At 37.3% G+C, this 26,942-nt stretch overlaps 2 protein-coding genes across 2 annotated transcripts; both read left to right on the top strand.

Annotated features, from left to right (window-relative positions):
* Positions 1–1,066: 1,066 nt before the first annotated feature.
* Positions 1,067–8,910, top strand: LOC118241299 (deoxynucleoside triphosphate triphosphohydrolase SAMHD1-like). The gene is made up of 17 exons (XM_081723150.1): positions 1,067–1,169; positions 1,320–1,489; positions 1,592–1,725; positions 2,048–2,109; positions 2,417–2,554; positions 2,706–2,810; positions 3,007–3,123; positions 3,846–3,962; positions 4,139–4,273; positions 4,503–4,579; positions 4,681–4,792; positions 4,873–4,964; positions 5,349–5,455; positions 5,744–5,904; positions 6,176–6,256; positions 7,749–7,853; positions 8,147–8,910. The coding sequence occupies exons 1-17, from the start codon at positions 1,137–1,139 to the stop codon at positions 8,282–8,284; spliced, it is 1,884 nt and encodes a 627-aa protein (XP_081579276.1). The 5' UTR covers positions 1,067–1,136; the 3' UTR covers positions 8,285–8,910.
* A 7,478-nt stretch (positions 8,911–16,388) lies between these two features.
* Positions 16,389–22,492, top strand: LOC118241298 (deoxynucleoside triphosphate triphosphohydrolase SAMHD1-like). The gene is made up of 13 exons (XM_081699248.1): positions 16,389–16,421; positions 16,591–16,760; positions 16,862–16,989; positions 17,308–17,369; positions 17,686–17,823; positions 19,565–19,641; positions 19,729–19,840; positions 19,920–20,011; positions 20,421–20,506; positions 20,603–20,769; positions 21,045–21,125; positions 21,957–22,061; positions 22,355–22,492. The coding sequence occupies exons 1-13, from the start codon at positions 16,389–16,391 to the stop codon at positions 22,490–22,492; spliced, it is 1,389 nt and encodes a 462-aa protein (XP_081555374.1).
* Positions 22,493–26,942: the final 4,450 nt, after the last annotated feature.

The following is a 26,942-nucleotide window of genomic DNA, read 5'->3' as shown; positions in this document are numbered from 1 at the left end:
GTACACATCTTTTTTTTTTTTTTTTTTTTTTTCCAAAAACAGGAGCAATAAATTTAAGAAACTTTGGCTAGACTGGGCACTGAGTGAACTGACTTTCAGCTGTGTAGAGGCTGCAACAAGAATGGCACGTGACCCCGTGCCTCAGGGACTCTGTGTCAGCTTACCCTTGGATGGGCTGTGTGGTCACCACCACAGAAAGAGTTGTCTAGGTTTATTTAAATAGACAGTGGATGCATACACACACACATACACACACACACACACACACACACACACACACACACACACACATTCTCATCCTCTCCTGCTCACAGTCACCTGCCTATTAGTCATCATCACTGTCATTTGTTCCTTGTTTGTTTTGTTTATTGGCGTCCCTATTTCAAGCCTGCAGGTAAACCTCTCCAGTGCTTTGCACTGAACTGTTCTATTCTCTTCAAAGCCTCGAGAGACTGCTTTTCTCTCAGTTTTTGCTATTTTATTTCTTTTGTTTGATCTGTGATCTGTAATAAAGATGGTCTATTGCACTTGTATGTCGTTCCTTGTTATTCAATATTACCTATAAGTGTGTGTGTTGAAGAAACATTTTCCTTTTTAACTTGAGACCCCTGTCAAGGTCTCTACATGGCCCTACATTTTACAACCTGTCTGATTTGTATTTTTTCCACACTACAGGTGTCTTATGCATGTGATCCATCCTGCAAGCTACCAAACAACATAACCAAAGAAGCATAACATTTATATAATGCCAACATGGACTTCAGCTACATGAGTAAACATCAGCTGCCTCCAAAACATTTCAAGGAATAAAAGCAAGCATGGAACATCACTGACTTTATCAGTGAAATGGTATCTAAATACCATTTCATATCAAATAAAGGAAGTTTGAAAATGAACTAACGTGATGATCATTATTATTCACCCATTATATTAACTTGTTGATTCAAACTGGTAGGACCAGTCATAATGCTTCTCAGCTGACAAGGCTACAGTCCAGCCTACAGGTGAGGGGCACTATAAATACATGATCAATGTAATTACACAAACATTGTAATCCTTCACAACATTCAGTCACTATCACACAATACTTTAGTTCTGTAGAGTGAGGTCTGATCTTTGAAAGCAGCTGATTAAAAATGGCAGAACAGAACAAGAAAGACAGCACTAAGGTAAGATAATGTGGACCACACTATATTAACTAAAAGGGAGATCTGTCATTTGCAGTTAGCTAATTATTTTTAAGCAATGTGCATGTGTGTTTGTGTGTGTGCGTGTGTGTGTGTGTGTGTGTGTGTTGTGTGTTTGTGTGTGTCATGCAGATCTTCAAGGTCTTCAATGACCCTATCCATGGCCACATTCAATTGCATCCTCTGCTGGTGAAGATTATCGATACTCCACACTTTCAGCGCTTAAGAAACATCAAACAACTTGGAGGAGGTTATTATGTCTTTCCAGGGGCTTCCCACAATCGCTTTGAACACTCCATTGGGTACAATTACTTTATACTTTGAAACACTTTATTGGGAATTATGACATTAGCTACCAATAACAGTATGATAACAATGATAATTAATCTAATTCTTATTATCAGTGTGGCACATTTAGCAGGGAAGCTTGTAAAAAATCTGCATGATTCCCAAAAGAAAGAAAGAACAAATGAAGAGAAAGAGAAAGAGGAGAAAGAGGAACTCTGTGTGCAGATTGCAGGATTGTGTCATGACCTGGGTAAAATATTATTGACTATTAGTGTTTGACCATTACCAGTACTAGTGAGACTCTGCTTACATTATGTATATGTACAGAAATAATAAATATATATGTGTATGTGTAATTAAACTGTGAGTGCATATATGTCAAGCAGAGTCTCACTGGTACTGGTAACGGTACTGGTGTATTGTACAAACATAATATAGAATACATAGAATAAAGTAGGTGGGGAGTTAAGTTTATATGTGTGGATATTGTTTGATGTTTGAAGCAAATTGTGATTAGTTCAATTAACATTTATTACACTTAATCCAGACTGATAGTGTATTTCTGATTTAAGGCCATGGGCCATTCTCTCATTTATTTGAGGAATTTATGAAGAAAAAGGATCCAAACTGGAAGGTACAACATTACCACTTGTATTTAATGTTAACTTTCTCATAAACCTAAATAAGTGTTATTAGTATTTTAGTATTCAATGTATTTTTTTATTTGTTTATTTGGAAAAAAAATACATCTCACTACATCTCAAAATTATTCCATTGTTGTTTTTTGTTGTTGTTTATTCTTATTATCTGCTTTTCTGAACTTTTTTCTCAACATTATTTATGTATAATCCTGTTTTCAACTAAAACAAACTATAAAAATATAAAAATAGTCATAATATTGGACATTTTCACCTTCAAACCTTTGTTTTCCATTGAGACAGCATGAAGAGCAAGGAATCACAATGTTTGAAGACCTGATGAAAGACGAAGAAGTTGATAAGGAAATGGAAGAATACAAAATTAAACCCCAGGATATAAAATTCATCAAGGACCTGATCCGTGGCTTAACAGCTTCTGAGGTATGGACTCACATGACACTCTGCTTTATACTAGACCACGTAGAACATTTTAGAGAGATTGTGAACAATAACAAAAATGATAAGAATTAATAGTTTTTACTGGAAATTTCATTCCCAAACCTTTTCTTTCCCTTTGGAATATCATGAAAAGCAAAGGGTCAAAACGTTTGAAGAACTGATAAATAAAGAATACAAAATTACATCCCAACAATTTGAAAACATCAAGAAGCTCATCCGTGGCAAGACAGATCCTGAAGTATGTATTCATATGACACTCTGATTTATACCATACAACATAGATCATTATAGGAAAATAAATGAGGTACATTTAAGACGCGTCCAATTTCTTCATGTATGAGTTTTGAACAATAACAAACAAGATAATTAATAATACTGCTTATTGGAAATTTCACCTCCAAACCTTTGTTTTCTCTTTGGAATATCATGAAAAGAAAAGGATCAAAGAGTTTGAAGAACTGATAAGCAAGGAGAGAACAATGGAATATAAAATTAAATCCCATCACATCGAATTCATCAAGAAGCTGATCTGTGATGAGATAGATTGTGAGGTATGCACTCGTATTAAACTCTGCTGTATACCAGAACATGTAGAACCTTATAGGAAAATTGTATTTAAGACAAACAGAATTTGAATGCATAAGATGACAAACTTTTTCTTAGTCAGAAAAGGTGATATACTGTCCTAGAAGATCATGTCTTTCTGTTTTAATACATTCCAAAATGTTAAAAGGCATAATGTTTACCTGTTGTGCTGGTGATTGGACAGTTTGGTTGGCTAATGCAGTGCACAAAAATACAGTTTCCTTTGTGTTTGCTTATGTATATCTCATATAATCAGGCAGTTATAGCTGATGGATGGGTATTCTTACAAAAACAAAAAACAAAAAAACAAATGCTATTGTTTTCCAAGGGATCTTAAAGTCATTCATCATTGTTTAGTTAGAGAAACTCAAGGTTCAAAGGGATGTACTTTATAATTTGATCACTCCTTGCTAAGCAAATAGCCAGTCTGAAGGACCTATTCTCTGTATTTTCCAATGACATAATAATGGGGTACAGTTCCTCTTCAGTCTTCAGCAGCTATTAACCATAGTTCAACACTTCATACATTAAAATATGTTGGTATAGCATGTGGATAATGAGAGTAATGTCATTGTTTTGAAGTACACAGCCAAATTTCTCCAACAATAACAAAAATGATAATAAATAATACCTTTTATTTTAATTTCATCTCCAAAACGTTGTATTCCCTTTGGGATATCATGAAAAGGAAAACATCAAAGTGTTTGAAGAACTGATATACAGGGAAGCAATGACAGAATATAAAATTGAATCTCGTCACATTGAAATCATCAAGAAGCTGATCCGTGGCAAGAAAGATCCTGAGGTATGTATTCATGACACTCTGCTTTGGAACAGTCGACCTAGAACATTATAGGAAAAGAAATGAGGTGCATTTATGAGCAATTCCTTCATGAGTGAGATTGTAAACAATAACAAAAAAGATAATAAATTATACCTTTTATTGGAAATTTCACCTCCAAACCTTTTTAATTGGGACAGAATGTAAATGAAGAAATCAAACAGCTTGATGACCTGTTAAAAGACAAATGCACTAAGGCAGCAGGAAATTATGAATTGAAATCTGAGCATATTAAAACCATTAAGGAGCTGCTCCATGACAAGACAGACTCTGAGGTATGGACTCAAATAACACTCTGCTTTAGACCATGTAGAGCCTTGTAGGAATATAAATGAAGTGCATTTAAGACAGCTGGATTTGAATGCACAAAATGGTGTAAACTCTTTCTTAATGTAAGCCAGAAAAGGTGCTTCACTGTCCTAGTGACCATAGACCAACACTTCAGAGCATTAATACCGTGTTGATGTGGCATGGGAATAATGGTACTAATGTAATTGTTCACAGCACAAGTCTTTCCTGTACGAGATTGTGAACAATGCCAAAACTGGCATTGATGTGGACAAAATGGATTATTTCAGTCGGTGAGTTTTTATGAACTGTAAACTTGTCTTTAATCTCTCCAAGATTCAGTTGAAGACTGAATTCTATTTTATGACACATACTACATTTATCCTTTATCCAGAGACTGTCACCATCTGGGTATGACATCCAACTTCTCCCACGAACGTTACATGGTGTTTGCACGGGTTTGCACTAATGATGATGGAGCCGAGCACATCTGCATGAGAGACAAGGTGATCGCATAAACAGGGAAGTGTTTGTTTTAGAACGACGTCCAATCACCATTCTGAGTTTTTTTTTTTCTCTCCATCAGGAAGCATTAAACATGTACGAGCTCTTTCATGTTCGGAACCTGCTTCACCACACTGCCTACCAGCACAAGGTTAAATGGGCAGTTGAAATCATGTAAATTAATCCTGATTCTATAAAACCATATCATACTTTCCATGTGGGGTTGTTACATCCTGTGACATGCACTATTTAGTGTGTGTATCCTAGGCATAATGGGTCTGCCTTGGTTTGCATGGGAATCAAGACTCTGCCTCCTGCTCTCATCGTTCTCAGATCACAGATTGATTTCTGTCCTAAAATCAGAGCTTCTGTGCAACTAAACAATGTGCTGTATATTTGTATGTTTGGAAAGTTCTAAACCAGAAGAGTAGGTTTTCATTTCCTTTTCAGTATTTTTGAACTTTGATTATGTTAGAGAGAGAGGCAAGTTTTTTTGTGATTTCTCTCTTTTTTTTAGTCTCTTTTTACTGTGATCTTTGTTGTTGTTGTTATTCTCAGGATATTTGATGCACTCAAAGAGGCTAATAAACACATTAAACTGGGGGGAAAAAACCTCGCCATTTCTGAAGCAGCAGGAGATCCCAAAACCTACCTGCAACTCACAGGTTTTCCCTCTGTCTCTGTAAAAAATAGACTGTGCTTTAGCAGGCATACATAAAATAATGCATATTACATAAATAGCAGTCACAATAATCACAACTTGAAGTGAGATATATTAAGTAATGGCTGATGAATAAACTTCAGCTATCAATGCATATATCCAAGGAATCATGATTGATTTTCTAAAGCTCTGATATGAAGATATTCATATATCACTCAAGAAAATAAACTCAAGAAACAGTGGTTTTAGTGGAAACTTTTATTTAGTTTTTTTCCTCCCTTATGATCTACAGATGACATTCTTCATCAGATCCGATGGAGTTCAGACGACAAGCTGAAAACAGCACAGGAAATAATTGAGAGAATTGAAATGCGCAGATTGTACAGGTACATTGATGGGAGAACATTTGAGCCTGACAAAGTGAAACCCCTGAATGATAATAAAAAGTTGGAGGTTAGTCATGCACCTTTTTACTAGATAGGGATTATGTTCTTTATGCTTATAGGAATGGCATGTTAATGAGAGCACAGAAGTGGGAAAAAAATGTATTACTTATTTTACCACCAAACATGCAAGTTCAAGCAACTGATGAGAAGAAGGTGATCTGCAAGTTGTAATAAAATAGTAGACAAGTACTTACACAGATAACCCAGAGTCTAGAGCTTTGGTTTCAAAATCTGTACTTCATACTGTACTTCAGTACATTATAACTCCCCACCAACAGAAAAAGCTGAAAACCTGGGTGGACACAATCAAGAGACAACCTAGTGACCATCAGCTCTCTGCAGAAGACTTTATAGTCAAGGTAAGTACAGAAAAATACTATAAACACCAACAGTGCAGTACAGGGAAATATTGTATACTGTAACGCTGCTGGCTCGAGTGCCGCAGGGTGCGGGGCAAGGCGCGCAGAATTCCTCGTTCGTGCAAGACATTTATTAGCATTAAACATGGACAACACAAGAGACACTGACATACAACTACACAGGTGAACATTATTAAACATTTAACACTAACGATATACACTTAAATACGAAAGGTAGAAACAAACACAGACGTTACGTGCTACAGCTACTGTTTACATTAATGACTCACAAAGACACATAGCTAGTGACAATGACCAACAAAGGGAGCACACACAGACAGGAGTTTAAATAGACACACAAGACTTTAACATTTAACCCTATACTCGTGTGTGCAATCGTGCAATCGTGTGGTTACAAAAACAGAGACACAGTACATTTGTGAATCTGCCTGCACGCGGCGGGCTGTACCATGTGACTTATGAGGGGAGGAGCAGTCCGTGAAATATACATTTGCAGTGTAGCAGACATGATTTTTCATTGGTGGAGCTTCAGTTTGGCTGTGCAGCACAGAACCAAATTTTAACTATTAAAATACTAAAGCTTCTTATAGTCTTCTAACTCCTGAAATACACTTGGCTTGTAATCTGCATTGTCTTTATCTTAACAAATATTCAATTCAAAAGATAATCAGATAATCAAGCTCAGAGGTACGTGACTAGTAATCAGGTCAAGACTGATCAGCACCAGGTTGCCACTGTTGGGTACCTGATCAAGGCTGTAACGGTGAGCGGTAAGGAGGCGAATGCAAGTGCGGAGAAGAGCAAGATTTATTAGAGGCAAATCCAAATTCAGATTCGTCAGAGTAGTCCAGGGTCATTGAGCCAATACTAAGAGTACGAGGATACATGATAAAAAAAAAAAAAAAAAAAAAAACACACACCACACGAGGCCAAACAAGTGAAGCAGGCTATAATAGAGGCTAGGATAAACACAAAAGGTATGGAATGCAAACTTATGGATATGGGCTTTCAAATACATAAATAAAGGTCATTCAAACATCCATCCATACAACCAGTGAACAGCAAAGACACAGGGAATAAGACAGGGTTTAAATACATGAACATAAGACTAGAAACAAGGAAAAGGTGTGGAAAACCAAATGAGTGGTGGAGAATACAAAGCTACGGAATGGAACCAAAATAATACATATGACAGGGAAACCTTGGAACATGGAAGCTAGGAGGGACCAGCTGAGACAAAGGCCCTTAACCCTCAATTGCTCAAGTTGTGTTCAGTCATAATTGTAAGTTGCTTTGCATAAATGACAGCTATATGCTGTAAATGTAAAGAGAAAATGTGCATTTGAAAAAAGAAAAAATTAAAACAAAATATTTGTCTAGTATTTGTCTAGAGCAGTTCACTTAGTCATACATGTACTTGTACACTTTTAATCTATAATTGTTACTGAAATAATTGTCTCCATCATTACAGCTTGCAAAATTCAATTATGGGATGAAAGACAAGAACCCAGTTGATTCTCTGCGATTCTACACCAAAGATGATCCACACAAACCAATCACACTGTCCAAAGATGAGGTACTAGATTCAGAAGCTGTTTTATTTGATAGTTATCTGTTATTCCACTTGTGTGATACAAATTTTGTAATATTAGAGGTAGCTGACATCCAAAAAACTGCACATACTAAAGTGTATACAAGCAGGTCTACATGTATGTGCATGTCCTGGAGTTTACTTACATGGACAATAGCAGCACTGCAGGACATTTCTGACTGATTTAAATACAACTTTGTTTTTTAACAGGGACTTGTGAATTGTTTCAACTTTTTAATTTAACTGTGTGATGTGTGAATTGTTTCATGTTTTTACAGGTCTCATACCTCCTGCCTGAGAAATTTTCTGAAACCAAGGTCATGCTTTTCTACAGGGGAGAAAATAAAGATGTTGAAAAACTGGCCAAACAGAATATCGAAGCATTTTGGGAAGAAGTGAAAAAAACAGATCAGTAAGAATTAGATGGTTAGTGTGAAACACAAACACATTTTAAAGCACTAAACTTCAAATTGCTTTCAAATGACTAAACTCCTTTAACACTGATAGAAACAGTTAGGATATTTTTTCAACAGTAGTGATTTTAGAAAGTTAAAACACTAAAAGTAGTAATGGTGGCACATAGAGGACCACAATAACTGAGTCCATATGAAGTTTTAGTTAGTTTAATCTTACATGGGGATTTCTGAAACAGCTAATATATATCTGGTTCATATACATTCAAATATATTTTACTCTTACATGGGCATTTCTGAAACAGCTAATATATCTTCTATATATGCATACCAATATGTTTTAATCTTACATGTGGAAATCTGAAGTAGCTAACATATCTTTGACATGTAGACTGCACTGTAGTTATTACCCCTTCATCAGTACAGTTCATTACAGTTATTAGCCCTTAATGAGTACAATAACACTGTGATTATTCCTGGGATCTTCTTTATAAATATAATGAATGTTTTGTATTACTTCTTGAAAGATTATGGGTTAAATTATCACTTGAAAAATGTTTTTATTGGGATCAATATTATTATTTAATTATATGAATGTAACAAAATGCTTACAAGAATAAATAATTGCATTACCCTCCCATCTTTTTATAACTGTTCTGAATATACACACTGCTCTGAACATACGCACTGCTATGAACCTCCTGCTCTGAAGATATACACTGCTATAAACCTTGTGCTATGAACATAGAGAGTACTATATGAAACTCGTCCGTATTGCCTTAAATGCATGTGAAGCTGTCATCTGAACAGCATTGATAAATGGCTTAATTATGATCAGCTGTATGGCTGAATGAAAATTAATGCCTTTGACAGACAAATCCCATCATTAAGAGGGAGAATGGGGTGATTGAGGTAAGTGATGTTCTATGAACTAACCATAGAGGGTCTACAGGAGAAAGAGCAGTTCATCAGTGAAACCACTAGGGGGAGTGTTTTTGTACAAGACTTTCTTCACTCACATGTGGACAGGAAAGAGAAATATTCAGTTTATGCGAAAAAAAGGGATGCGAGAGATCATTGCATTCATCTGACAGCTAACAACAGATCCCATCATTAAGGACACCAGGTGGGTGTTCCATGAGTTTGTGTGATCTGTGTAGTGTATCTACTACCACCACACACAGCAGTCTCCCATAGACCCCTTATGATGTTCATGGCCAAGTTTCCCTGCTATCTACGGTGGGAAGCTGCAAAGAGAGTAGGGCCAAGATAGTCGAGAGAAAGCTTCAGTGATTTACATCTTAACTCTTAAAAAGTTCTTTCAATCCCATAGATGGGCATTATTTCAATTAAATGTTTTTAAAATATGTACTTAATTATTTTTGATCATGCTGAAATTTGTATTTTGATGGACAGTTTGTGTATTTGAAATGTATTTTTTTTATTATTTTATTGTTTTCACATTTTATTGACAAATAAGACACATTTTTATCCCTAGGTTAAAAGTGTTGAAAAAATGACTATGATTAATACAATCACAGTCTTTATCTAAATTCAAGTGAATCACATGACATGTCCTGTCGGGTCCAGCAACTCTCACTCCCTCCACCTGCACCCACTGTATTGCACAAAGACCCGCCCCTACTCTGATTGGCTCTGACTCTGACAGTTACACACCACCTCACCCCTTCATGTCTAAATCTATCCAACCTAAACAATGAAGGCAATGAGTACTAGCCAATCAGAGGAAGAGTTGCAGTCAGCAATGTGTTCAGTGTGAACTACCATATTTCACTTGTGTTCCTTGTGACCTGTAGCTTGACAAGAAAGAGGCTGGTTTAGTGTTTGGTGCAAATTTCCTTGAAGATAAAGACATTTCCCTGTTTGCCTGTACTGTACTGAGTAGATATGGGACTACTATATGGGATTTTGTGTGTGGGTGGGTGGGGGGGGATTTAACAACCTTTAAAAATCAGACATCCTTGTGCTTTTGAATATTTAATACAAGCGGCACCCATGCTGGGACAAATCAGTTTTCATACTGTTACGCCCTTGTGACATTACAAGTTTGTTCTTCATGCTGTGGTGATTTAAGATTTGTTTTACAGGTTATCGAGGATGTACTATAAGGAAACCAGTGAGCCGCACAGATAACTCATAGACGCGCTGATTGAACAATGGGAAACCTTTGTCACTTATGTGTTGGTGCCCCGTAGTGTCTTAGTCAGTAGTCACCATGCGTGCCATGGTAGACACAGCTCTGAGTTTGTCCAATCACTGTCAGTTTTAGGCTCTCTTTGATATAGGGTGTTGAGTTTGAATAGGGCCTTATGAGTTAGGACTTTGCTGTCTGGCTAGGTTCTTAGATAGAGCCTTATAAGTATACGTGAACTTTATGCACAGGGCCTTCGAGTGGTTAGTTGTAATGCTTCTTAAATATGAGGTTTGAGTTTTTAAGACAGCGGACATGTAAAGCTTCTCCATTAGGAGGTTCAAGTTGATACAGTTTTATATATATATGCTCATGAGAGGGGTAGGTAATAGGGCCATAACAGGCACATTAACTGCTCAAAAATGCAAATATCTAATCATCTAATCATCCAGTCACATGGCAGCAACCCAGTGCATCTAGGCATCAAGACAACCTGCTGAACTTTAAATTGAGCATCAGAATGGGGAACAAAGCTGATTTAAGTGACTCTGAACATGGCATGATAGTTGGTGCTACATGGGCTGGTCAGAGTATTTCAGAAACTGTTGACCTAGTGGGATTTTACAACCTGTTGCTGTCATTGTTTGGCAACAACCTGTCTCACCACAAAGACCAAGAGTCGCGACACACCCTCTATTTTTACTGTTGCTGGTGAACACACTGATTTACCAATGCTTTTAGTAAATCCTAAACAGCTCAGTTACCACCTTACCAACCTGCCAGACACCACACCCCTCAAGAGTCATTTATTTTTTTTCCCTGAATCAGCTGACATGGAGGAATACATCACAGAATCACTAAAGCTCAGCTACAAACAGCCCTCAACATTTGTATTTTTTTGTTTGTTTGTTTGTTTGTTTTTTGTGAAGAAGAAAAATGACAGGGGTTAACGCAGTGTATAGATTATTGTGGATTAAATGTTATTATACTGAATAATCACTACACGCTTCTACTAGTCCCCTCAGTTCTGGAACAGCTTCACCAGCCAACAGCATTTACTAAATTATGGTTATAACCTGATATGTATCAGAGAGGGTGATGAGTGGAAGACCGTTTTTATTACTGTGAGGGACCACTATGAACTCTTGGTTATGTCTTACAGCTTGGTAAATACTGCTTCAGTTTTCCAGTCCTTTGTCAGTGAAGTCTTCAGAGATGTTAAATAAATGGGTAGTGGTCAACATTGGTATTTTTGTCACGGTTGGCCCCTTATAGTGTCATTATTGTCATGGTTTCCCTGTCTTGTGTTATTGTTTGCTTTACTTCCTTATTGTGGTTCCGTTCCTTAGTTTCTTCACCTCTTATTATTTGCACCTGTGTCTTGTTTAACTCTTATTAGTTCATGTATGTAAACATTGTCTTGTTCCCTGTGTTTCTGTCTGGTTATTGTAATTCCTAGCCTGTATGTGATATACTGTATATACTGAATGTAAATCAAAGCCTCTGTGTGTTAATCCATGCTTTCATGTTTCCTAGCCTTGTTTTTATTCTAACCTTTGTTTATCCTAGTGTCATGGATGGCCACCCTCCTGGCGTCCCTGTTTCCATGTCATGTCCATGGTTTCCATGTCATGTCTGTTTTCCTTTACTTCCTGGTAGGTCCGTTCCTTAGTTTCGTTTTCTCCTCGTCTGGTTTTCCACACCTGTTATTACTTTCACCTGTGTCTGGTTTAATTAGTTAATATATTTAAACCCCGTCTGGATCTCTGTGTCTCGGTTTTTCATTCTGTAACGTAGAGCGGTAAGGAGGCTAACGCAAGTGCGGAGAAGAACGAGCTTTATTAGGAGTAAATCCAGAGTAATGGCCATTAGGGTAGTGCAGGGTCAGTATAGTGATGCGGAGAGTAAGAGGATTCATGACAAGAACAAGGCTAGGATACACAAACAACTAATAAACACAAACAGCGTATAAAACGAAACACACGGCGGCTTGAATAAACAAAGGCTAGAATAAATAAACATGACATTACATACACGGAATACATACAGCGGTTAGACTTGGGTAAACGATGAACCTACTTGCATACAATGAACAGCCGAGACACAGGGAACCAGACAAGGTTTAAATATATGAACTAATTAACTCTAAACCAGACACATGTGAAAGTAATAACAGGCGTGGAAATACAGACAAGGGGGCTGGGGTGGAGAAGATGAAACCAAGAAATGGAAATACAAGGATGTAAAGGAAAACAGCAACATGACAGGAAAACCATGGAAACAGGGATGCCAGGAGGGTGACCATGCGTAACATCTAACCTCTATGTGATTCCTAGACTCTTTGCTATGGCTTGCATCCCTTGTTTGCCATCGTGTGCTTTTGTTTGTTTGCTAATCGTGTATTCCCGGCTCACTGTCCCTGCACAGTTACAATGACTGTGAGTCTGGATTTGCCCCTCATAAATCCCACTCTTCTCTGCACATGCATCCACCTCCTAACTGCCCCATGTTACAATTTTATACTATTCACACAAAATAGAGGGGCACGTCAGAGCAGTTTTGCTCGGGTTTCATGAACATAAGCTGTATGTGAAATTGGACAAATGTGATTTCCAAAAGAAATACACTTGTTAAGCTACGTCATAGGCTCTTGAGGGGGGGGGGGGGGGGGTCACCATGGATACCTCTAAAGTGTCAGCAGTAACTGACTGGCCTCGTTCTTGTTCTGTAAAGGAACTGCAGAGCCCTTATTTGGACCAAAGAGGCACAGGATGCTTTTATGGAATTAAACAGAAGGTTCACTACAGCACCCGTTCTGACACATCCCAATCCCTCCTTACCTTTTGTAGTGGAAGTCGAGGCATCCAAAACAGGCACAGCACCATGGTACACCTGCCAAGTTATATCCCTGCACTTTCTTTTCCCACAAACTTTGCCTGCAGAGATAAATTACAGTATAGGGAACAGAGTATTACAGGTCATAAAGTCTGCGTTAGAAGAGTGGATGCACTGGCTGGAGGAAAGATACTCTTCACTCACTCCAGATTCCTACTGGCCATAAGAATTTGGAATGCATTAAGGCAGTGAAATGATTGAACTCTAGTCAAGCTAGATGCACTCTGTATTTTATTCGTTTCAACTTCTGATCCACCTCCAATGATTGCCCTCAGGGTAAGCTTTACAAGGCACTGCCCTCCCCTTCTCCAGTGGACACAAACCTTGTGCAGTTCAGGAATGCTGGTGTTCACTGTACACTAGCAATAGTAAGGAACAAGTACTGGTGGCCTAGCATATCCCAAGATGTTTTAAATATTGTTAATCAGTATGATGATTGTGCTCAGAGCAAAACCCCTCGCCAGCTACCGGTTGGATTGTTGGAACCGCTCCTGATTCCCAATCACCCCAGCCATGGATTTTGTAACACATCTATGCATTTCACAAGGCTATGGAGAGAGCTGAAGCTCTTTTCCACAATTAGTTTCACTTTTTTGACATAGGAGAGGACAATATGTCTGATCGGGGTTACTCAGTTCATCTCGAGAGTCTGGAACTCCTTCTGTACCATGATAAATATTTCTGTCAGTCTGACTTCAGGTTATCACCCCAAATCCAACTGTCAGGCCTAAACCAGGACTTGACCCGATTTTTTACTGCAGTAATTCTCAACATAACTGGAGCGGAGTTTTTTTACTCTGGGCAGAATATGCGCAACATTCATAATTTGCTGGATTCACTGTCCCCCGTCAGCTGAACGTATTCTGCCTACAGCTGGACTCACTGTCCCATGTCAGCCATACAGTACACAGTGTGAGGAGTACTGCTGGTGCTGACTTTGGTCTGCATCTCACAGGAATGAGAGAGGAGAGCATCATGTGGCCAGGTTACATATACTGTAGTGTGCAAAAATCTTAGGCACCTAAAGAACACTGTTCATTTATTTCCTCCTGACAAGCTTTTGTTTGATAGTTTAATAATTACATTGATCAAAGGTTATTACTAGTATCAATGTGAAGCAGTAAAATTGTAATGCATACAAAGTTCATTTTCACAATGATCATGTGTGACAGACGTGGAAGAGTCTGCAGAGGCTGTGCTGAACATTATGCTGCCTGTAGCACCATCCAACATCTGACACAGGAATTTCTGAAACAGCTAATATATATATTCAATCTATATATGAGGGACAAACACAACAGGCTTATAAAGAACACAACATAATAATATAAGAGATACACACCACTGCAATGCCACTGCTGTATAAGGGAAGCTAACAGCGGCAGTCACACAGACCAGAACATGGCTTGTTGGTCATAATGGTCATGTTGCTATCAGGTGATTTAAGTAGCATCTAGCAGGCTCACATCCAGCCAAGGTTGTTTAATTAAAAGGTTATGGGACATTGTGTCCAAGACTGTGTTTTAATGGGGCTGAGAGAGAATCTGGGAGAATTAAAATCAGAATAGTGCTGTTGGAAGAACAAGTACCTGCTCTGATTTACATCACGGTGTGAGGGCAGAACTGTGAACAGCAGAAGCAGTTTTCTATAATTATTTGCATATCTTTTAAATTTTATTATATGAATTATATTTTAATGGTTATTGGTCAGTTCTATAGTTGAAAATTGCCTACCATGCAAAAATGTCCAGCCAATCATGGTCTTGTAGTCAGATACCGACCCCAAGTATCTTGCATGTGCTTATACAATATTGAGACTGTAACCCAGGTTATGTTACTCACATGGGTTAGGGACTGTTTCCTTTATAATTCTTAAAAGCTCCATAAAGAAATCCAAGTTAAAACGTATAATGAGTCTACAGCCAGTTATACTGCAGAATTTTAAGTACATGCCTTAATGGGATATACTGAACCAGTCTTGCCAAAGGGTTGCACCTTTTGTTGCCAACTCAACATGTCCTGGCTGGTTATTTCTTTGCCACCCTGTGGATTACTGCTACAGCTGACCTTTCTCACTCTGCTGCCAACCGCATTTACAGAGATGTCTTTGCTTTCATCATCTATGTCTCAAAGAGTCTCTTCTTGAGCTTTGATTTAAGTTTGCAGAGTGCGTTGTGAGGCATGTGGATAAGCACAAATGGTTGGCAGAGCTGGTGCTACTGGCTAAAGGAACAAGAAGTGTCAGGGAAAGGAGTTTAAACACAGTGCGGGACAGACTTTATTTAGTTTTGTCTTTTGAGATCTCAATAGTCATTTTATTTCTTTTTAGTTGGATAAAACCTATTTTAACTCAGTCCAACCTAACCTGTGAGGAGTCGTGTCAGTGCCGTCTGTGGTCTGTAGCTCTCATGAGTGAGAGAGGTGGAGCATCATGATCTCATGCTGTCACATATACAGCAATGCACAAAAATCTAAGGCACCTACAGAAAACTAGTTAGTTATTATTAATATCTATGTGAAGCAGCTAAATTATAATGCACACAAAGCAAAATACATTGTGCCTGTTCACATAGATAGAGGAATATAATTGGTGTGTAATTTAAGCTTAAATTTAGTTGCTCCAGTAAACCCAGTACAAGTGGATGGGGGGGGGGGGGGATTTGTGATATTCTAAATGGGGATTGTTCAAGTTAGAGAGAGGTGCAAAACAAAGCCATGAGACCTTGTATAACTCTTACCATGTATATAAGTTTACTATGTAGATTTATGAAATGGTCTCCACAAACCATTTCATATCAAATAAAGGATGATTGAAAATGAATTAACATGATGATCATTATTATTCACTCATTATATTAACTTGTTGATTCAAACTGGTAGGACCAGTCATAAAGCTTCTCAGCTGACAAGGCTACAGTCCAGCCCACAGGTGAGGAGCACTATAAATACATGATCACTGTAATTACACAAACACCGTAGTCCTCTCAACATTCATTCACTATCACACAATACTTTAGTTCTGTAGAGTGAGGTCTGATCTTTGAAAGCAGCTGATTAAAAATGGCAGAACAGAATAAGAAAGACAGCAGGAAGGTAAGATAATGTGGACAACACTATATTAACTAAAAAGGAGATCTGTCATTTGCAGTTAATTATTTCTTAAGCAGTGTGTGTGTGTGTGTGTGTGTGTGTGTGTGTGTGTGTGTGTGTGTGTGTGTGTATGTGTGTGTGTGTGTCTGTGTGTGTGTGTGTTTTCGTGAAGATCTTCAAGGTCTTCAATGACCCCATCCATGGTCACATTCAGTTGCATCCTCTGCTGGTGAAGATCATCGATACTCCACACTTTCAGCGCTTAAGAAACATCAAACAACTTGGAGGAGGTTATTATGTCTTTCCAGGGGCTTCCCACAACCGCTTTGAACACTCCATTGGGTACAATTACTTTATACTTGAAATACTTTATTGAGAATTATGACATTAGCTACAAATAACAGTATGATAACAATGATAATTAATCTAATTTTTATTATCAGTGTGGCACATTTAGCAGGGAAGCTTGTAAAATGTCTGCATGGTTCCCAAAAGATCAAAAAAACAAATGAAGAGAAAAAGGAGAAAGAGGAACTCTGTGTGCAGATTGCAGGATTGTGTCATGACCTGGGTAAGATATTATTGACTATTAGTGTTTGACCATTACCAGTACCAGTGAGACTCTGCTTACATTATGCACATGTATAGAAATAATAAATATATATGTATATCTATAATTATACTGTGAGTGCATATATGTCAAGCAGAGTCCAACTGGTACTGGTAACGGTACTGGCGTATTGTACAAACATAATACAGAATACATAGAATAAAGTAGGTGGGGAGTTAAGTCTATATGTGTGGATATTGTTTGATGTTTGAAGCAAATTGTGATTATTTCAAAATTTATTACATTTAATCCAGACTGATCATGCATTTCTGATTTAAGGCCATGGTCCATTCTCTCATTTATTTGAGGAATTTATGAAGAAAAAGGATCCAAACTGGAAGGTACAGCATTACCACTTGTATTTAATGTTAACTGTCTCATAAACCTAAATAAGTGTTTAGTATTTTAGTATTCAACTTATCTTTTTATTTGTTTATTTGGAAAAAATACATCTCAGTGCATCTCAAAATTATTCCATTGTTGTTTATTATTGTTGTTTATTCTTAAATATCTGCTTTTTCTAAACTTTTTGTATGAACACTATTTATGTATAATCCTGTTTTCAGCTAAAAATAATTCAGCTAAAAACAACTAAAAGATAGTCATAACAATATTGGACATTTTCACTTTCCAACTTTCGTTTTCCCATTCGGATAGCATGAAGAGCAAGGAATCACAATGTTTGAAGACCTGATAAAAGACAGAGAAGTTGCTAAGGAAATGAAAGAATATAAAATTGAACAACAGGATATCAAATTCATCCAGGACCTGATCTGTGGCATGACAGCTTCTGAGGTATGGACTCACATGACACTACTTTATACCAGACAACATAGAACATAATAGGAAAATAAATTAGGTGCATTTAAGACAAGTCCAATTCCTTCATGAATGAGATTGTGAACAATAACAAAAATGATAATAAATAATAACTTTCATTGTAAATTTAATTCCCAAACCTTTGTTAATTAAATATCATCAATTTGAAATCATCAAGAAGCTGATCTGTGGCAAGACAGATCCTGGGGGATGTACTCATGACATTATTTTATACCAGACAATGTAGATGATTATAGGAAAATAAATGTTATATCATGAAAAGAAAAGGATCAAAGAGGTTGAAGAACTTTTAAGCAAGGAGAGAACAATAGAATTTAAAATTAAATCCCATCACACCGAATTCATCAAAAAGCTGATCTGTGATGAGATAGATTGTGAGGTATGCAGTCATATTAAACTCTGCTGTATACCAGGCCATGTAGAGCCTTATAGAAAAATAATTCAACTGCATTAAATCCGGTTCTGGTTATTTTCCTTTGTGTTTGCTTATGTATATCTCATATAATCAGGCAGTAATTACTGTTATAACTGATGGACAGGTATTCTTGTGCAAAAAAATAAAAAATAAAAAATAAAAAATGCTGCTGTTTTCCAAGGGATCTTGGCCATTTATCAGTGTTTAGTTACAGAAACTCTGGTCTGAAGGACCTATTCTCTGTATTTGATGTTATAATGGGGTTCAGATCATTCTTAGTCTTCAGCTGCTATTAACCATAGTTCAACATTTCACAGCATTAGAACATGTCGATATGGCACAGGGATAATGAGAGTAATGTCATTGTTTTGAATTACACAGCCAAATTTCTTCATGTATGAGATGGTGAACAATAACAAAAATTATAAAAAATAATACCTTTATTTGAATTTCATCTCCAAACCTTTGTATTCCCTTTGAGATATCATGAAAAGGAAAAGATCAAAGTGTTTGAAGAACTGATATACAAGGAAGCAATAACAGAATATAAAATTGAATCTCATCACATTGAAATTATCAAGAAGCTGATCCGTGGCAAGACAGATTATAGGAAAAATTATAGGAAAAAAAATTAGGTGCGTTTAAGACAGCTGCATTTGATCACACAAAATGGTGTAAATTCAATCAGAAAAGGTGATACACTGTCCTAGAAGATTATTTCCTATTGACCATAGATCAACACTTCGGAGCATTAATACCATGTTGGTATGTCATGAGGATAAAAAATCAAATCAAATCAAATCAAAGTTTATTTGTCACATACATAGTCATACACAGTATAACTGGCAGTGAAATGCCTTTGATGACTACTCTGCCCGTAAACTGAGAGATACAGAAAAATATATAGATAAGGGAAATATAAGGTTAAACTGAAACAGATCCTGAAATGTATTTGTAAAGGAAAAAAAATAAAGTCTATGATATAAAATAGAATTTGTCGGGGGGGGATAAATAAATAAATCTGAATGTGGATGAATAAATATGTCCAGATAAATAAATGAATATAAATGGAATGAATAAACATGAGTATGATTATATACAAGTATACAAGTATCCAGCTCAGGGTGAAGATGTGCCATATGGCACAGTGCAAATAGCAAAATATATGTGTGTAAGCATGTGTATGATGTTATAGTGAACAATGGTCCAGTCCAGTGAGAGGAGAGCAGTCCCATCAGTTGCCTGGTAATGGTACTAATGTCATTGTTTTGAATACCACAGCACCAGTCCTTCCTGTATGAGATAGTAAACAATGCCAAAACTGGCATTGATGTGGATAAAATGGATTATTTCAGTCGGTGAGTTTTTATGAACTGCAAATGTCTTTAATCTCTCCAAGATTCAGTTGAAGACTATGACACATACTACATTTATCCTTTATCCAGAGACTGCCACCATCTGGGTATGACATCCAACTTCTCCCACGAACGTTACATGGTGTTTGCACGAGTTTGCACTAATGATGATGGAGCTGAGCACATCTGCATGAGAGACAAGGTGATCGCATAAACAGGGAAGTGTTTGTTTTAGAACGACTTCCAATCACCATTCTGAGTTTTTCTTCTGTCTCCATCAGGAAGCATTAAACATGTACGAGCTCTTTCATGTTCGGAACCTCCTTCACCACACTGCCTACCAGCACAGGGTTGTAAAGGCAGTTGAACTCATGTAAGTTCACTCTGATTCTATTAAACCATAACACACCTTCCATGTGGGACTGTTACATCCTGTGACATAATGAGTTCATCTTGTGTAGCCAAGGTATAATGTGTCTGCCTTGTTTCGTTTTTGCATCTTTCTTTCACTCTTTCTCACTGTCTCTATCTCCCATGACTAATCCTAATACATACAGTTGAAGTTGGATAATTAAAGTTGATGTGTTTATTTAACAACATTTAGCCTAAACTGGCTTTAGAACCTGATAGCTGTCATTAATAGAGATAATCTGAGAAAGATAAAATTATTTATTTCACTGTCCTGAGCCTTGTAATTAATGTCTACAAACTTCAACACAGTCTGATTGTATTAACCATTCAGGAAACTGGTTTTAATGATAAACTTTCATTGATGTTTCCAGGATTTTAGATGCACTCACAGCAGCTGATAAGACCTTTAAGTTTTCTGATAAAGTAAAGGACCCCAAAGCATACCTGAATCTCACAGGTTGTCCACTTATTTTAGCAAATGTCTGTTTGGTTGTTTGATTTCGTTGTACTATCTTGTTTTGCATTTATTGTTGTTCCTTCTTATGTTATGCAGATAATGTTCTTAAGGAAATCCTAAACTCAACAAACAAAGACTCAGGCATCGTACAAGCACAGAACATTATAAAGAGAATTTTTGAGCGCAAATTGTACAGGTTCATTAGAGGGAAAACCTTCCAGACTCAGGAAGTGAGGCACTTGGACATGGTTGAACAGCAACAGGTTTGTAAAGCTTTTCTTGCCTATAGGAGTGGTAAAGTAATGAAAGTATAGAAGTGAAAAATTTATAACTTTTGAAGAAGCACAAAACTGAACAATGCCAAACTTTCTTCTTATTATTGGTGAGTTCAAACAGCCAATGGGAAGACAAAAGTTGATCTGCAAGTGGTAAAAAAATTGTAATCAAGTGCATCCGGGTTTTTAAACCAAAGTTCTATGCTCTGGGTTATTTGTGTACTTCATGCAGTTCTCAGTACATTTTAACTCCTCACCAACAGAACAAGGTGTCAACCTGGTGGAACAAAATCAATGGACAACCTAGTAGCTTGCAGCTCTCTGCAGATGACTTTACAGTCAAGGTAAGTACAGGGAAAATACTATAAACACCTACAGTGCAGTACAGGAAAATACTATAAACACCTAAAGTGCAGTACAGGTGTAACGGCCCAAGTGCCGCAGGGCAAGGAGCAGGACGTTCAGACTCCATCGGTGGTGACAGACATTTATTGAGACACACGGAAGACAAGGGCACTCACATAAACGGTGTAAACTAAGCACATGAAACATCATGAAAATATTAACGAGTAATGACAAACGTACGCACACATGTTCAGGTTTACACATCCAACGGCTGACAACACAGCGTACACAAACGTTGGTTTAAATACACACAGACAATATACACTGAACCATGTGCAGGTGTGTGCAGACAACAGAGGCATGGCTACAAATAAAAATAATTACATTTACTTCCCACTGCACATGTTGGGCCAAACCACGTGACCAGTGGAAAGAGGAAAATACTGTAAACAATTGCAATGCAGCAGACCTGATTTGTCATAGGTGGGGCTTCAGTTTGGCTGTGCAGCACAGAAAGAAATATTAACTATTAAAATACCAAAGCTTCTTATATTCTTGTAACTACTGAAATATCATTGATTTGTAATCTGCAGTTTCCAAACTTGAAAGGTCCAGTGTCCTTAGCTTGTGGCTATGAGGTTTAACAGATAATCAGTTATTAACAGTAACTACTACCTTTATAATCTTTGCTTAAGAAAAAAATGTGCATTTGAAATATATATATGAAACCAAAGAATTTGTCTAGACCAGACTATCACTTAGTCATACATGCACTTGTACACTTTTAATATCTCTAATTTTTACTGAAATAAGTGTCTCCATCATTACAGCTTGCAAAATTCAATTATGGGATGAAAGACAAGAACCCAGTTGATTCTCTGCGATTCTACACCAAAGATGATCCACACAAACCAATCACACTGTCCAAAGATGAGGTACTAGATTCAGAAGCTGTTTTATTTGATAGTTATCTGTTATTCCACTTGTGTGATACAAATTTTGTAATATTAGAGGTAGCTGACATCCAAAAAACTGCACATACTAAAGTGTATACAAGCAGGTCTACATGTATGTGCATGTCCTGGAGTTTACTTACATGGACAATAGCAGCACTGCAGGACATTTCTGACTGATTTAAATACAACTTTGTTTTTTAACAGGGACTTGTGAATTGTTTCAACTTTTTAATTTAACTGTGTGATGTGTGAATTGTTTCATGTTTTTACAGGTCTCATACCTCCTGCCTGAGAAATTTTCTGAAACCAAGGTCATGCTTTTCTACAGGGGAGAAAATAAAGATGTTGAAAAATTGGCCAAACAGAATATCGAAGCATTTTGGGAAGAAGTGAAAAAAACAGATCAGTAAGAGTTAGATGGTTAGTGTGAAACACAAGCACATTTTAAAGCACTAAACTTCAAATTGCTTTCCTAAGCTCCTCTTGTAACAGTGAGCGGTGAGGAGGCGGACGCATATGCGGAGAAGAGCGAGATTTATTATGGGCAAATCCAAAATCAGAGTCATTAGGGTAGTCCAGGGTCACAGAGCCAACATGGACTGTACGGGGATACATTACAAACAAACACACACAAATGCAAACAGGGGAAGCTATAACTAAGGCTAAGAAATACTCAGAGGTTAAGAAACACAAAGGCTAGGAAAAATACCAAGGCACAGAGTCCAAACTTACATGCATGCATGCATTCATACAAATAAACAACGCATCAAACACAATCAAAGAACCTAGAAGCAAACACAATGAACAGCAAAAACCAAGGCCACAAGGCAGGGTTTAAATACATCAACTAAACGAGGGACAGGTGTTGAATATCAAGGGGCAGAGAAAACTAAACTATGGAACGGAACTAAAAAACACAAGACAGGGAAAACATGGAACACAGAAGCTGGGAGGGACTGATCGTGACACCTTTAACATTGTTAGAAACAGCTATGGCATTTTTTTTCAACAGTAGTAATTTTAGAAAGTTAAAGCACTACTTTAACTTTTTTACAAGTTAAAGTAGTAATGGTGATACATAGAGGACCACACTAACTGAGTCCATATGAGGTGTTGGTTATTTTAATCTTACATGAGGATTTCTGAAACAGCTAATATATATGTTTATATACATTCAAATATATTTTACTCTTACATGGGCATTTCTGAAACAGCTAATATGTCTTCTACATGTACAAGTAAATATGTTTTAATCTTGCATGTGTATATCTGAAGTAGCTAACATATCTTTGTCATGTATATTTCATCACTAGAACTTTAAAGGACTTGGGTATTCACAGCTGACTGGATTGAAACATCCTGTTTCTCCAGAGACCTTGTGTATTGCACTGTAGTTATTACCCCTTCATCAGTACACTACACTGCAGTTATTCCTGGGATCTTCTTTATATATATAATGAATGTTTTGTATGACTTCTTTAAAAATTATGGGATGAATTATCAATTGAAAAAATGTTTATTAATGGGACTGATGGGTTTGCACAGTCATATGAATATAATAAAATGTCTGTATGATTATAAGAATAAATAATTACAATACTCTCCCCTTTTTTTATAACTGCTATAAACCTCCTGTTATGAACATACGCACTGCTATATGAATCTCATCCCTATTGCCTTAAATCCATGTGAAGCTCAGCCATCTGAACAGCATTGATAAATGGCTAAATTATGATCAGCTGTATGGCTGAATGAAAATGAATGCCTTTGACAGACAAATCCCATCATTAAGAGGGAGAATGGGGTGATTGAGGTAAGTGATGTTCTATGAACTAACCATAGAGGGTCTACATAGAGAAAGAGCAGTTCATCAGTGAAACCACTAGGGGGAGTGTTTTTGTACAAGACTTTCTTCACATGTGGACAGAAAAGAAGACAGAAAAGAGAAATATTCAGGACAGAAAAGAGAAATATTCAGGACAGAAAAGAGGACAGAAAAAAAGAAATATTCAGATTGTGAGAGAAAAAAAAGGGATGCGAGAGATCATTGCATTCATCTGACAGCTAACAACAGATCACATCATTAAGGACTCCAGGTGGGTGTTCCATGAGTTTGTGTGATCTGTATAGTGTATCTACTACCACCACACACAGCAGTCTCCCACAGACCCCTTATGATGTTCATGGCCAAGTTTCCCTGCTATCTATGACTGAAAGCTGCAAACAGAGGAGGGCCAAGATAGTTGAGAGAAAGCTTCAATGCTTTACCTCTTACCTCTTAAACAGTTCTTTCAAATCCATAGATGGGCATTATTTCAATTAAATGTATTTTAAATATATGCTTAATTACTTTTAAGTATGCTGCAATTTTTTGATGGACAGTTTGTGCATTTGAAATATTTAAAAATTTATTATATTGTTTTCACATTTTATTGTCATTATATTTTCAAATAAGACACATTTTTATCCCTAGGTTAAAAGCGTAGAAAAAAATTCCTACAATTAGCCTAATCACAGTCTTTATCTAAATGCAAGTGAATCACATGACATGTCTTGTCGGGTTCAGCAAATCTTACCCCCCTCCACCTGCATCCACTGTATTGCACAAAGACCCGCCCCTACTCTGATTGGCTCTGACCCTGACAGTTACCCACCACCTCACTCCTCTCATGCCTAAACCTATCCAACCTAAACAACGAAGGCAACGAGTACTAGCCAATCAGAGGAAGAGTTAGGGTGGGTCTTCACAAGATGCAGAGGGGGGAAAATTAGCCAGCAACGTGTTCATTGTGAACTACTGTATTTCAGTTGTGTTCCTTGTGACCAGTAGCTTGACAGGAAAGAAGCTGGCTTGTTGTTGTGTACAAATTTCCAATGAAGATAAAAAACATTTCCCTGTTTGCCTGTACTGTCTCCAATTCCAACAACAGGAGCTGGAGCATCAGTTGGACAGAAAGATGCTGCCCAGCCATGGTGAAGCAAAGCTGGAGATCCTTTACTCTCTGAAGGACCCCAGGGAGACCCTTTCCTCACTAGACTCATATCCACTCATCTCATAATCTGCTTTAATGGTACTGTTTGGTGTATTTTCCACTCTAATTGCTTGCTTGTAAAATTGAAGATTCCCCAACTTGCATACCAAATGGCTGTTCAGCCAGTGGTCACTTTGACTGACAGAAACCACCCCACATGCACCCCTGATTTCACAACCTCCCACCTCCGAGATATTTTGACCATTTGAACCACTTCAAATCTTTTCAATATATGTTTAAGGTCAGTCCAATAATGAGGTTACTAAATGGATAAAATATCAGTTTGTATAAATCTTATTTTTGTATTTTCAAATTACAAATGACTCATTTTAATTATAATACATTTTCTCATACCGGTATTTTGCTTTTTTTTTTTGTAACTTTGAGCGGTAAGGAGGTGGACGCATGTGCGGAGAAGAGCAATATTTAATAGGGGCACATCCAGAGTCCTAGTAATTGGAGTAGTCCAGGGTCATAGAGCCAACACGGAGAGTCCTTGGATACATGATAAATAAGCAAACAAAAACACAAAGGCAAAACAGGGGAAGAAGGCTATAATGGAGGCTATGAAAAACAGTCAGACTAGGATACATGAAATACAAACTTAAAGATATGTGCTTTCAGCCATTCAAACAATAAACAGCCAAGACAAAGGGAACAAGACAGGGTTTAAATACATGAACTTAACAAGCCTAGAAACGAGGAACAGGTGAAAGTAATGATGGGCGTGGAAAACCAAACGAGGGGTGGAGAAAACGAAAGTAAGGACTGTAAAGAAATTAACACATGACAGGGAAACCATCAAAGACGGACCAACCGTCTTTTTTTTTATATACATTTGATTAGCAGGTATTTTGTAAAAAGATACTTTTTGAGGTATTTGTGCCCATCTCTGTTCAAACCTTAATATCTACATACAATCTCGGGTGTTTAAACTTAACTGCGTAAAATAATTTGTGTTCAGACTTAACTGTAAAATAACGGGTGCTTAAACGTAACTGTAGAATACATTTAACTAGAATAATGGGTGTTTAAACTCTACACTTTGGACCATGTGGAGGAGATGGAGCTAGGGAGATGTGGAACTACTATATACTGTCTTTATGGGATTTTATTTGTATGTGGGTATTTTCTTGATCAATTTGGAATTGCTCTGTAGGGATAATTCATGTTTCGTTGACTGGCTGATTCCAACCATACTTCTGCAAACATAATAGGCTGATGCTTGGACTGAACCGAGTACAACCAAGTAGCTCTGATTACTATGACCTACAATATATCACACACGGAAACAAGGTCTTTTTGCTAAAATGTTTCTTACTAATCAAACTGGCTCGTGAAGATGACCACTCGATGTCTCCAGTCAGGTCTCTGTTCTTTTCAGGCTGTTACTTGTAATTTCACATATACATACTTTCATATTTATAAGTAAAATCTGAGAATGGCGGAATGGCAAATACAAGAATGCTACTATCGATTATTTTGTCAATGTTATATATTTTTGTTTGTTTGCATTAAAAAAAATAAAAAACTCTTATTCCTGAACCTACTGGGCTACGGGACAACATGCGGTCTGTGACCTGTAGTAATAGTGATCAAATAGTGAACAATATTACGAGGGATGGTGAAGTGCGAGCTCTCTGCTAATGTAGTTTACACTGACCTTCTTGGTGTTAGTGTTTAGCGGTGTACGTAAGGGGGTACGTGCTGAGCTCCTCCTTGTAGGACCCGTGCCTACTCTATATGTGCACGTTACAGGGAGCTGCGCTGCAAGAACCTTTAACCCCGATGAATACGTTCGCTTCAGTTCAGCGGGAGCGGGAAAAAG

The sequence above is a fragment of the Electrophorus electricus genome, chromosome 1, assembly GCF_041902795.1.
Source record: "Electrophorus electricus isolate QZ-2024a chromosome 1, ASM4190279v1, whole genome shotgun sequence".
NCBI lineage: Eukaryota > Metazoa > Chordata > Actinopteri > Gymnotiformes > Gymnotidae > Electrophorus > Electrophorus electricus.
This window is presented reverse-complemented; position numbering and strand designations above follow the sequence as displayed.